Source organism: Grus americana, chromosome 1, assembly GCF_028858705.1.
Source record: "Grus americana isolate bGruAme1 chromosome 1, bGruAme1.mat, whole genome shotgun sequence".
Taxonomy (NCBI): Eukaryota; Metazoa; Chordata; class Aves; order Gruiformes; family Gruidae; genus Grus; species Grus americana.
The window spans coordinates 38,024,030-38,037,042 of NC_072852.1; the positions used below are offsets into that span (position 1 = coordinate 38,024,030).

At 39.7% G+C, this 13,013-nt stretch overlaps 1 protein-coding gene across 2 annotated transcripts in view; it reads left to right on the forward strand.

Annotated features, from left to right (window-relative positions):
* Window positions 1–13,013, forward strand: part of SRGAP1 (SLIT-ROBO Rho GTPase activating protein 1) — a 157,249-nt gene that overhangs the window by 110,659 nt on the left and 33,577 nt on the right. The window contains exons 7-12 of one of the 2 annotated variants that reach the window (XM_054813319.1): window positions 908–1,129; window positions 1,926–2,027; window positions 3,740–3,937; window positions 4,057–4,141; window positions 8,484–8,511; window positions 11,056–11,158. In XM_054813319.1, coding sequence (XP_054669294.1) covers window positions 908–1,129; window positions 1,926–2,027; window positions 3,740–3,937; window positions 4,057–4,141; window positions 8,484–8,511; window positions 11,056–11,158 — 738 coding nt within the window. Of the gene's footprint in view, window positions 1–907; window positions 1,130–1,925; window positions 2,028–3,739; window positions 3,938–4,056; window positions 4,142–8,483; window positions 8,512–11,055; window positions 11,159–11,669; window positions 11,704–13,013 lie in introns of both variants that reach the window. The other variant, XM_054813320.1, reaches the window with a different exon arrangement.

Genomic DNA, 13,013 nt, shown 5'->3' on the forward strand with positions numbered 1-13,013 from the left:
TTACCTGGAATCTCACTGAGCAGAAGCTGAGGATATTGTTTATTGTGTAATGTGGAGAGGGAATGAAGGAAACAATCACTTGATACCCTACTGCTGTGACATTTTAAAAATATATTCAGCTGTTCCTCTAAAATATTAACCAATCATGAATAATGCAAACCGAGGATGTTTAAAATTCAAGAACAAACACAACTTTATGTTCTACCATTTAGGTTTCAATTACATTCTAGTGTTATTCTCACGCTTAGAAAAAAGACATAAATTATGACTTTCTGCATTTAGTAACATGATGTATATTGCTGGGTCTGTCTGAGCATGGGAAATAAGGTGTTGACATTAAATTCATTTGCACTATCAGGGGAAAAGGGTGTTAAACCATTCTTGTTGCATCAGAAAGTATCTTAGATGGGTCACTAACTCTAGAGGCAGTTGTGGGGGTTTTTGTCTCAGCACAGACATGGTGAGCTGGAATTGCTTTATTTTCAGTTTGGTGCTAGCATTGACTTAAATGGTAGAGTTATGTCAGGGTGGGTTTAAATAGATGATGCAGGGCTCACATATGACAATAATACTGAAAAGCCCACTTATGTGTGGAGTCTAGACCTTTTCTGTGTAAATACAGCGACTGCACATCTGTATCTGATAAACAAATGCAAACATATTGCCATACTTGTACACTTGATCTCTCTTCTAAAACTGTCCTTTAATTTTGCAATAGAATGAGGATACTAAATACTTACTATCTTGACCCCAGTATTGTACTTTAATTTAGAAGATATTTTGTAAAATACTTCAAAGACAGAAGAATTTCAGGACAGAAAATTTTAGCAATAATTTGTGGCTTGGGATATTGGAATGGTGTTCCTCCTTTTTAATTTGTTTTCTTTTCCCTTTATGGTGTTTTTAGTGTTGCGATCTTGGATACCACGCTAGTCTGAACAGAGCCCTAAGAACATACCTTTCTGCAGAGTATAACCTTGAAACTTCCAGGCATGAGGGCTTAGACATCATTGAAAATGCAGTTGACAGCTTGGAGCCACGAAGTGACAAGCAGAGATTCATGGAAATGTACCCCACTGCTTTTTGTCCACCAATGAAATTTGAGTTCCAGTCTCATATGGGTGACGAGGTCTGTATACTGACAAGTATCCCCACGGCGACTGTTTCTGTTTCTATTTACCAAGATAGAGAATTTATCTCCTTTTACAAAGAGCATGGTAGAAGCTGTTATTGCTGCCCAAAACCAAGCAATTCAGCAATAACACTTTGCAAAACTGGCAGCACTGTTCTGAGCTTCTTCAGAGTTCTCAAGTAAAAACCATTGTGTATTATTATATTCTGTGTTACTCATAATGACATTGCTGTGAATTTGCTGGCCAACCTGTGCTGAGCCCAGCACCTGTGTAAGTAGTGGCTTTATGTCTTCACTACCTGCCTCACCCATAACAAGCTTGTGGGTGCTATTTGAGAGCACCTGCAGAGCTGCTCCAAATTATGCATGCTGAAATGCAGCCTTTTCCCCTTCTTCCTCCCCCATTTTATTATCTGGAGATTTCAAGCGTACAGGGTACCCCAGCCATGCCCTGTTCTGCTACACTGAAGGCCAGTAGCAAAGCACAATGCAGAATCATCTGTGTACGTCGTTTATCTGACGGTAACTCCAGGGTTTGCATTTCTGTGTGATAGAGAAGCAATGCAAAGCAGCCATACAACAAGGCTGTGCTCTGTAGTCATAAGATGGAGTACGTTGTTCCACACTTTGTAACATAAATACTTTGAATTTAGATGGATGCTTTTTATTGTTTGCCTTATTAAGTTTTAATAGCTTTGATAGGAGTTCACCTAGTTTTAAGGAGAGCGACCAAAGACTATTGACTGTTTTTTTCATTCCTTGCATCTTACAGCTCTTTCTGATTCTCTGTTAGGTTTGTCAGGTCACTGCCCAGCAACCTGTGCAAGCAGAGCTTATGCTTAGGTATCAGCAACTACAGTCACGGTTGGCCACACTCAAAATCGAAAATGAGGAGGTAAGATCTGTGTGTACATGGGCTATGCATTGAACACCATTTTCAGGAAGATGCAGTGTTTTCTATCTTGTCAAAAACATGTAAATGACCCTGAAAAGTCTTCAATCTGTATGAGCTGTTTTAATTTTAAAAATCAAATACTGGCAAATATGCTAAGGTAGATCCTTGTCTGCTTTATAGAAGTTTGGAAACTTCATGTTTTACCTATCCATACGTTCACATTACTGAGTTCTGTGTTTTGCAGATGCTTCAGTGTAAACTTGTTAGAGCACATACTTGTAAAGTTTTGTGGCAGAAAGCCACTGAGCACAGTTACTGTCTTCCGTGACCACCCTCTGTCCAGTCCCCAAATTGCTAGTTCTATAGTACAAAGGAATTTGGACTGTCTTTTGTGGTAGCTGAGTCAAAATCTCTTATGCTCTCAGCTACAGCTATTTATAAACATGAATTCTGAATGACTGTGATGGGAATAGCTCACCTAGTAAAATAAAATGTTTTGTTGTTTTTTGTTTTTTTTTTTCTTTTGTAAAATACAGAAAAGCTGTGCTGTTCTCTTTCCCCTGCTCTGGCAGCAGAGAGAGGCCTCCCAGTGGATATAAATTGTACTTTTACCCAATTTAAGGCAGTGTTAAAGGCCCTCAGTTTAAATGAGAACCTGTTCCTAAATTAAAACATAGGGATAATTTGATTTCTTGGTGTGCTTTACTGATTAATTTTCAGGATTCCAGTTTTTCTCAGTCTAAGTTATGTGCCGAATGCCTAGAACAAAGCATTAATGTCCATGAGACATGTACAGTAGTCTTGAAAAAAACCCCACTTGAATTCAGAAAGTGTCTCAAGGTAACAAAGACAAAAGGAAGGAGAAAGATTATTTCTTTCAGTGAACTGAAGTGCAAGGGCATAGGGGGAGAAATCTTGTTGGCAGGCATGGAAAGAATATCTGCCTACACTAGAGATGTGTGTACAAGAGTGCAAGATTTGGTTAAGTTGACTGTACTAGAGACTCTTCTGAAGCAGAACTAGGAGGTAAATCACATCATTTTGAATCTTGCCAGTTACTTCATTGCACTGTGGAAACACTGCATCCTCTGTTCCATGGCCTCCATGCCCTGGTTCCCACTATGAGCAACGGTGCTCCATAGCTCATAGGAAGTGCTGTGAGACTGATGTAAATTGTTCTTTCTCCAGCCCCCTCCTCCAGCTGTGTATTCCACTTCTGCATCACAGTGCTCCTCACCATAGCACTCCGCGGAACGGTGTCACAGATTTTTATCTTGGAAGAACATGTTTTTCTGGCATCCAGATCCTTGGATGTACATAATCTAACACGTTGACCACACTTAGGACTGTTGACCCTTCAGAGCAGTGTATCATCTCTATAGCCTCCCAGATTAGGGACCATAATCAAATCATGTCACATTTTGACTCTCGTTTCGGGAAACAAATGCTTGAGAATGGTATACAGTCAACACAAGAGTACATCCATGTTTGTGGACTGGATCGTGGTAAAGCAGAGAGCTAGATAGGAAACCTAATCATGTCATTCTTCTGTTACATAGATATCTGTTATGGTATACCTAATTTTTCACATTCACACACCAGTTTGTTTGGGGGAGTGTGCCAGAGAATTATTTTGAGTAATGAGCTTCCCTTCTAAGCTGATCTGATATGTATTTATCTTGCATTTGGCAAATTGTGCTTTTTAACACCAGGTTAAGAAAACAACAGAGGCTACCCTGCAGACCATACAAGATATGGTCACCATTGAAGACTACGATGTGTCAGAGTGTTTCCAGCACAGTCGCTCAACGGAGTCTGTGAAGTCAACAGTCTCTGAGACATACCTGAGTAAGCCTAGCATTGCAAAAAGAAGAGCTAACCAGCAGGAAACGGAGCAGTTCTATTTCATGGTATGTTGATTGCTTCCTCATTCATGTGATACAGACTAAACACCTGAAGTAAATATTATGCAGAAGTTCCTGGAATTTATGTGCCATACATAGTAATAGATTGATCTGCACCTCTACAGAAATTCAGAGAATATCTGGAAGGTAGTAATCTCATCACAAAACTTCAAGCAAAACATGACTTGCTGCAGAGGACACTCGGAGAAGGTAAATATCACACAATAAACTGAAAAGTGATTCCAGACTATACAATGAGCCCACTGAAATGCCAAAGGTATGCAGGAAAAAAATTACAAAACTTAAAGCTTAATTGTCCAGTAAGCATAGATTTGATATATAGTCATAGTTTTAGTGCAGTGGTAAGAGTACGCACTATAAATTGATTTTATTTCTTCAACAGATATTTATTTCCACTATGCAGACATTTAAACAAGTGACTATATTTGGAAATGGAACTGTTGAATGAAAAATCTCGTGTCTGAAAGGAGAGCTGACACAGTCAGCACAGGGTGATTTAAGAGCTGTGACAAATGTACTGTTTCTACTTCCTAATGATTTCTGTTTGCTTGAGGTTTTTTTTAAGAGTTGGGCGAGAGCGATATTTTTTAAGCACACAAAATTATCCAGGATGCATCTCTTACAATGGACTCACTAGTGCAACATTTCTCACACATGGACATGAATGTCCTTACAGCCTAACAAAACAACGGAGCATTTATGAGAGGTAAAAGGTGAAATCCTAACCTTACTGATGTCAGTAGTGAGATTTTTATAGACTGAATTTAATGTTGGGCTTCTACAAAGTATTTGCATATCGTGATCCAGAATGAATGAAAATTTAATGAATAGTTCTATACCTGTTGATTATCATTATTGCATATAAAATTGTTGCATTACAAATTATGATAGAGAATTATCCATTGTTTGTCCTGAACGCTCTGTACAATTTTAAAAAATACATCTTAAAATATGAACCAAGTCAGCAGATGTCCATGATCAAACGAAGTAAAGCTGAATTAGGGCAGTAATGAATCAGGCACTATGCACAGTTCCAGCCCACCTCTTACCAGTCCTCCCAACAGGCACTTCCTCATGGACCAAAGGGAAAAGGCGATTCACACTGCAAGCCTTGAGGTCTAGGCACACAGAGTGTTACAGACCTGAGAGGAAGTGAATTACACCACAAAGAGTAAAAATCCTCTCCTGAAGGTTAAAGACTATAATTCAAAGTTCAAACTCAAGAAAGGAAACTTGTTCTGTAAAGAATATCTCTAAAGGATGTGTCAACTTATTTTTTTTACTGTCAAAAATCTGTTGTTAATCAAATCTCTCTTGCTTTTAATATAAAAGCCCAGATCCACAAGTCCAGTTGTGAAGGTGCCTAATGAGCTATTAACATTTCAGTGGTTATGACCCAAACAAAGCCCCTTTCCAGGGAGTGACTGAGGTTGGGGGTAGAAAGCAAACAGCGTTTTCTTGCCAGGTTGGACTGTAGAAGATGGTGGCTGTTTTTAGACAACTAACTACATTATGTTCTTTCTCATGGGAGTTTTCATTTAATAGGGTTTTTTTTGAATATGTGCGTTGAGCAATTTAGTCATGCAAAACAATGTGTAGCTGATGTTAGTCAAAAAAGAGGAAAATTTTCCTCCGAAGGCTCACAGAAAATGTGTTTGGAAAAATAAAGTGAATGTGTGTTATTTGGAAGGCTAGGAAAATGCGTGATCATCTACTGAAGGGAGAAAGATAAAAGGCAACAGAATCCAATGCCTAATGCATGTCGGAAAGAAATAAAGAAAGAACTGTATGAAAGGAAATCCAAAGAAAAACTTCTCAGCAGGGTGAGCGAAGGAATAAATCGCTGTCAGGCTCTGGGCTGTTTTGCCATGCTCAGGCATGTTTGGACCATTCTGTTTGAAGACTTAGTTCCCTTCAACCGACCAGCTGTACCCCCAAGTAGTTAATCTGTGTTGTCCACAGTGTTGTTGCACATAGTTGTTGCATCGTCATAGCATAGCACGTACAAATAGTACCCCAAACGTATACATCCACATTCAAAGCTGATACTTGGAGAAAAAGCTGTCATTCTTACAGGTTAAAAAGTTCAAGTACCCCCTTCTACTGAGGCATGTCCTGCATTGCATTGCACGTGCCTGGGAAGGAGGACCTGGATTCTGTACATTGCTCAAATGGAGACGGTTGAAAGGGTAGAATTACAGTGGAATTAAGAACATTATTGCTGTAGCTAGTATCAAAATGAATTTGTAGGAAGTGAACTGCTCCCGTGCTCCACTCAAGCTGCCTTTTCTGGCAGCTGTAATGTGAACAGCACAGCAGACAAATAATACAGGGTGCTGTATTAAGGAATGCAGAGGAAAATGGGGGAAGAGGGAGAGGATTGTCTCAACTGCAAATTTTCCTTTGGCAGCCTCTCTTGCTTTTGTTTGAACCTGTACAGTGTAAGGATGTAGGCTGAATAAATCCAGATTCCAGTCTGGTGTCCACAACGTTGACAGCATTTGGCTTCTGTTCCAGTTCAGTGCCTACCTACTACAGACTGCTGCTGTTTATGGACACGGGAGATACATATTCATGATCTGCACAAGGGAGATAGATGAAGTGCTCTGTGCTGAGTCTGCATCTACAAATTTGGAAAAGTAAATGAGACATACTCAAATGAAATTGATGCTAAACATGGGAAGCACACTGACACTCATATTAATTCTGACCCAAGGCTCATCTGTTGAATGAACAAATGAACAAAGCAAAGGGAAATGCAAGGAAAATTAGCAGTTGTAAAAGAGATTGCCCCTGTGTCCCAGATAGTTTTTGCCCTAATCTGTTAAATATCAGAGATGTCTTTAAAATCCCCCAGACTCAGGATTTGCAACATCTTTTGTTTTACTAGCATTTATTATTGGGATTCTTAGTCTCAATGAACTTTCCTTGGTTACATGAGTAGGGAGGAGTCCCTGGCTTACCCTTTTTCTGTCATAGGTTATTTTACACACTTTTCTTTCATCCCTCTTTTTCATCTGCCTAAAATAGATGCCAACAATCTTTTCATGTCTTATTAATGCCAGAGATTTTTCCCAGAGCTTATTCTTTGTGCCATCTTCTGCAGACACCCACTTTTCTGCTACTGCAAAATATATTTTCAGATTAGGGTTTTCCATATTGTGCAGCATTTCAGGTGCACCTGGACATTGCCACATAATATTATGTTTTGCATATCATTGTTTTTCATTCTCTCTGCAGTCTGACAAGCTTCTTTGGTGTCACTTTTGAATTGACCAGTGTACTTAGACCTAGCACAAATGATGCTCAGAGTGATTTTCAGAGTCAGTATGTTGTTCTGTTAGCTGCATAGGTGTTTAATTCTTTCTTCCCTAATATCTTACTTTAACCTGTCAATACTGAATTTCATTTGCCATTGTGTGTCTTGTTCCTTAACATGGTTAAACCCCTTTGAAGGGCTTCACAGTTTTGTGAGGACTTGATACAAAAGTATTTCAGTCATCTGCACAATATTCTGCCTCCTTTGCTGCTGTGATCTCCCCAAGACATTAATAAATGTATTATGTATTATGTAAATGGTCCTAATGGTAAGGCTTGAGTAAATGACTGTTACACTTCAGTCATGATGAAAAAAGACCATTTAAGTCCACTCGGTTTCTCTTTTCTTCATTAGTTTTTGATCAATGAGAATATTTTGCCACTCAATCCATGGCTGTTTAGTTGCTTTAGTTGCCTCTTGTGAAGAAACTTATCAGGGGCCTTTGAAAGTCTAAGTAAATTAATTCAGCTGATTCTCCTTTATACAGTATTTTACTGACATGTTCAAAGAATTCTAATAAATTAATAGGGCACAATCTCCCTTTGGGAAAACTAGGCTGATTGGAACTTATCATACCATGACCTTCCTACTGTTTCATTATTTTGCTTTTCATTATCATGAGTTGACACAATGCACATGCCTAACTTACGGGTGTGTTGTTCTGCAAAGGTTTTCCAGGAACCTTTCTGGAATACAGTATTTCCTTCTTTACAATTCTCTGCAGTTCTCTCTGGTGTTTCCCAGTGGTAGCATTGTATTTTTTTCCTGCAATACACACACAAAAGAGAGGAAGGAGTCTTTGAGTAGCAAGCCATGGGTGCCTAGAGCTCTGTATCTTCAGCGCTGAACAGGTTTAGGCACAAGACACCAGGGGAGATGTAATCTAATCTTGGCGCAGCTCTATTTCCATACTGATTTAGCCACTAAAACACATAAGCACAAACAATAGACATTGTTTGGAGTTTTACTTCAAATTATTTACAGTATCAAGTGACCCTTTAATCTGTGGGCAGGCTTCTTAAAAGTTTTTCCATAACATGGGTTGTGTTTGTATTTTAAATGTAACTGGTACATAACTGCACTGCCCTGTTTGTTGTATAACTTTTGCTGGTAACATGGAAGTTAGGGTTAAAAGTAATTTGCCAAGCATAATTTAGATACAAAAAAATCTACCTAAAACCTACAAATTTCCTGTTTATTGACATTTTCTAGGTCACAGGGCCGAATACATGACAACGAGGTAAGATATTTTTATTTGACTTGACTTAGTGTTACAAATGTAATAAAATCTTAGAAGTTACAAATTTCAGAACAAGTTTGTAAGGGTTTATAAGGTTGTTGTTGCTGTTGTTACATAAATTGTGTACAGGCTCTGCGTGTTTTAACATTCATCATTTCTCTTTCTGCATGCTGGTGGGTAAAGAACCAGACCCTTCATCTTCCTCCTTGTGAGCTGCTTAGGCCAGGATGAGCCAGGGATGAGCTGGAAGATCCTTAAAAATATTTGTGAATCACACATCAAATTTGGAAGTTGCAGGGGGCTTTTTGGTGCTAGAAAAGAAATAGTTTTCAGTTGCTAGAGATACTTTGCTTCTCATGGTTTTCCCTTGGTCAGGATACATAGTTCAGAAAGAAGAACCTGATATAGAGATTAATTTAGGGGATAGGCTGCATCTTTGATAACCTAGCTCTGGACAGGAATACCTGCCTTCCCCAGCATCCAAGTGTTTGATACTTAAATGAGTCTATATATTTGCAGAAGAGAAGGGATACAGTGTTAGATCTCCCTGCTTTGTGCAACACATACTTTTTCAGTTGTGTAATGCCACGTGTGTGACAATTCCTCCAGACGTAAACACAGAGGAGCACTGCAGCCCCCAGGGTATCAGACCATGGGGGCAATGGCAACTGTTTGGATTTGCAGCTGCCACTTGTGTGTATCACTGCTATGGGCACCAGCCTTCCTCTCCTGGTGACAGCAGGAACATCCAGCCCAGCTTTCCTGCTCTAACTCTTCCCTTCCCCTTCCATGCAATACACCCTTGCTCAATGCCTGCTCTTTCTCCTTTTTGCTTCCTGGACAGGAATGGCCTTGCCACCACCCCTTATCTTTTAATTTAAAAAAAAAAAAAAAAAAAAAGACTCTTGCCCTCCAAGCTAAGAAGTTTGGATCTGGCTCTGCCTTTGCTGGACCACTTGATTTTGTATAATTCCTTCTGCCTGACCCCCATATTCCTGCGAACATCTGTACAGACTTCAGACTAGCCCTTCTCCCACCACTCTATGGTCCATTTTAGCTCTGTAAAGTTGGACTTACCTTCTTTCCTTACACGACTCCAGCTGAAAAGCAGTAACAAATCAGAGCATTCTTCCCAATCGCTGATGTTAATTGTGAGACCTGTGCCTTTAACTTTAACTCTGTCTCCAGATGCTACCAGGAATGCATGGAGGTCAGCAGGCTTATGTCTAATGAAAAAAATGTTCCTTCTTGACTCCAAAGCAGGTGACTCATCAGGCTCACATCATCCTAAATTCCCTGCTGTGTAATCAGCTGAAAGATGATGATGGATTTAGGCAATGATTTTACCTTAGTAAAGTGGGGGAGCAGCTTGAAGCCATCTTACCTCCTATCTTCTCACAGCCGGTCACTTAGAGAAGGAAACTCTTGAGGGTGCAGGGCCTGCCCATCTGTTCCTCAGCACCAGTTCCCCATTCCAGCTGGGACCTGCCTATTGCCCCAAAGTTCAGTTAAGTTTCCAGACTATAAGACATGCAAACGGAAATGTTCTTCAAAGTCAAATTGTAGAAGGGAAGAGGATATCTTTAAAGATGAGTTTAGAATAGCAGGTAGTACCCAAACAGACCCGAGTCCCACCATTTAATGTTCTATGCATTATTGTTCCTCGCTGTTTCCTCCAAAACATTTGATTTTTTCCTAATTCCTGAAAAATCAATAGAAACATTGGACTGCTGGTGCAGAGGAACTAGGGAAGCTGTTGGCATGTAGTGTGCCCTGACATTCACAAAATAAATTGTGACCTAGAGAACAATATTTATTTCCTGTAATCTCTTTCAGTTGTAGTCACCGCATGTGTAACACACTAGGTAAACATTTTGCAGACCAAAGTTTTGTGTGTTCTTCCTTTTCCTTTTTTGTATTGTGCTGCTTTTGTTTATTTGTTTCAGGTTGATGATATTCTTTTAATTCCTTTAGCTAATTTGCAAGGTGTTTCTTTTCTTGTGTGAAGATGTTGATGGTTGGATGTGGAAGGCTAAAGCTGTTTAACCTTCCTGGCTCCAGCTGAAAATGCAGACGGTTTGGTTTTGAAGCATCTTAGGAGTGTGCTGAGCAGCTTTAATTTGCATTTGAAGCTTCTCCAGCATGAAGCAACTTTTCTGCTTGATAAGAGGTGCTTCGAGTGGCCTGTGTTCTGCCGTGGCTGGCAGGATGAATTCCAGTGGTTGCTGCACATTTCATGCATGACCGCAACAAAAAAAAGGCCATTCCAATTGTGCAGTGTTTGGAAGAAATGTATATGGTAAAACTGCAAAGCAGGGATTCATAAAGAATGTCAATATTTGTCCATAAGTAATGTGGTTTTAATGGGGAGAATTCTCCAGTCTTTAATCACTGTTAAATTTGATGGAAAGTCTTTATTTGATAAGTACTGTGTTTATTTCTCCCTTTACAATGTTCTGTTGTTTTGCCATGAGCTTACAGACATTTCATTTTATTGTGTGACTTAATTCTACTTTGCTCAGTAATCATATTCCCTTCCCTTAGGCCTCCAAATCTTCCCCCTAAGCCCCAGAAACACAGGAAGCCCAGACCCCGGTCTCAGTGTAGTGCTAAGTTGTTTAATGGTGATTTGGAGTCGTTCATCAAGGTACTGGCACCAGCCACCCCAGTGGCTGATCTCAACACTTCTTACTATAATGGTCACCACCTCACGTGAGCTGAGGCAGATCATTATGTTTAAGTCTGTCCTGGGGCTCTTTTTCTTTCCCGGTTGATCAATATAATACTTCCTGAAGTCAGAGGGAAAGAGGGGGATTCATTTCTCATGTTAGCCTCCCTACGATTTTGTTAATCAAGCAGGGATAGTATTGGCAGCCTGGTTTTATTAGGACACTTAGCATCATGCAGAAGATAGGGTGTAGTGGTACATCCCACGACTTAGCACAATTTCCTGCTTGCCATTTTCATTACATTCAGTATTCAAAGCCTGTGAAGAAGCAGTGTTACCCTGGGTTTAATATCCAGCTTTTGATTTCCTATGACTTTAGGAATTTATTATATTGTGTGAAATTGTGATCACCGCTATTCTGGATCTTGTATCTTTGCTGTATTTACTATCTTCTTCTTTCCCATACTTTTATTTCTAATAATGCTTCTAGCCGAGGCCGAAGGAACTCTCACACGAGACATCAGGTATAGTTCTGGTGACAAGAGAACCATCTCCACCTCACTCTCGGGTTGCGTTCACGCCTGGCTCAAAATTAGTTCTTTCAAAGATCTGGAGGGAGAAGTTTGCATTAAGAAATGAGTGTACGAGTACAGCAGGCAAAACCGAACCAGAGCACAACTCTGGAGTGATTGTAGTCTTAAGTGATGGATATCTCCTTATTCATTAACAAGCACCTGCCCATTACAGTCAATTAGTGCCTCTGGACATTAGCTGGCAGAGCTAAGAGAAAGAAATCTTCAAAAAATGTGTAACAGTACATTTATAAACACAGCGAATGAAATGCCTGACTACAAGCTCTGTGAACTGGGTTTGAATGTTACAAGGGCTGTTTTTTTCTTTCTGTGCAACATAACTAGTGGCAAATACTTTGCAGAACGAATTCTGCGCTCAGTGGCACCGTACCAGTTTAGCTGTCTTTCAATCAAACTTTCAGCTACCCTCAGTACAACTGTAGGGAAGACTATTATTATTACACAAATGGTGCTGTGAGGTGCAAAAACTTTCAGGAAATCATCACATGATGCAAGAGATGAGTATCACGAGCAGTTTCTTGCTCAAGGATGAAAGTAAGCAAAGAAGTAGAAACTTCCACAACAAAAAGCCCATGGATTAGAGAAGTGCAGAGCAAATCAGGAGAAACGGTACCTTACCATTTTCCTTCACAGAGGAGGCGGTTATGCTACATGGCAGTGTGGGTGACAGGTCTTACTTGCAAGTGGAGAGTCCTACATAGTTAGTCTTTCAAAAGGAAAGAAGAAAAGAAAGCTGGTAGCCTTGTGACAGATTTGCCCGTGTGGGAGCTAACCTAGGAAAGCATCCCTGCCCAAAGACCATGTCATTCCTGATAGGAGTGAGTCACTGTGACAGGCACAAAAGGATTACACTGAAATACCGTATCGCATCAAATAATTTTTTTTCCTTTTTGCATCATAAGAAATGATAATTAGTCCCAAACATGCATTCACTGACTACACACATCAGATTAAATTCACAACAGCAGTAGGGTCACTGTTCTCAACATTTCACCAACACAGATTGTTGCTTCCGATTATTTTCCTGTCATTAGATCCAAAATTCAAAGCTGTTCATTTAGATTATTTCAGGGAATTACTTAACTACAAAGTTGTGCATGGTTCTCCAAAACCAGGTATGCAAGTAATTTATTTTTTTGTAATTTCTTACTGCAAACACTCTCTTTTCTGAGGCTTTACATTCTTTGCATGAACCAGTGTGCTAACAGGAGATATGGGTGCATGTTCTGCATGTTTTCTAA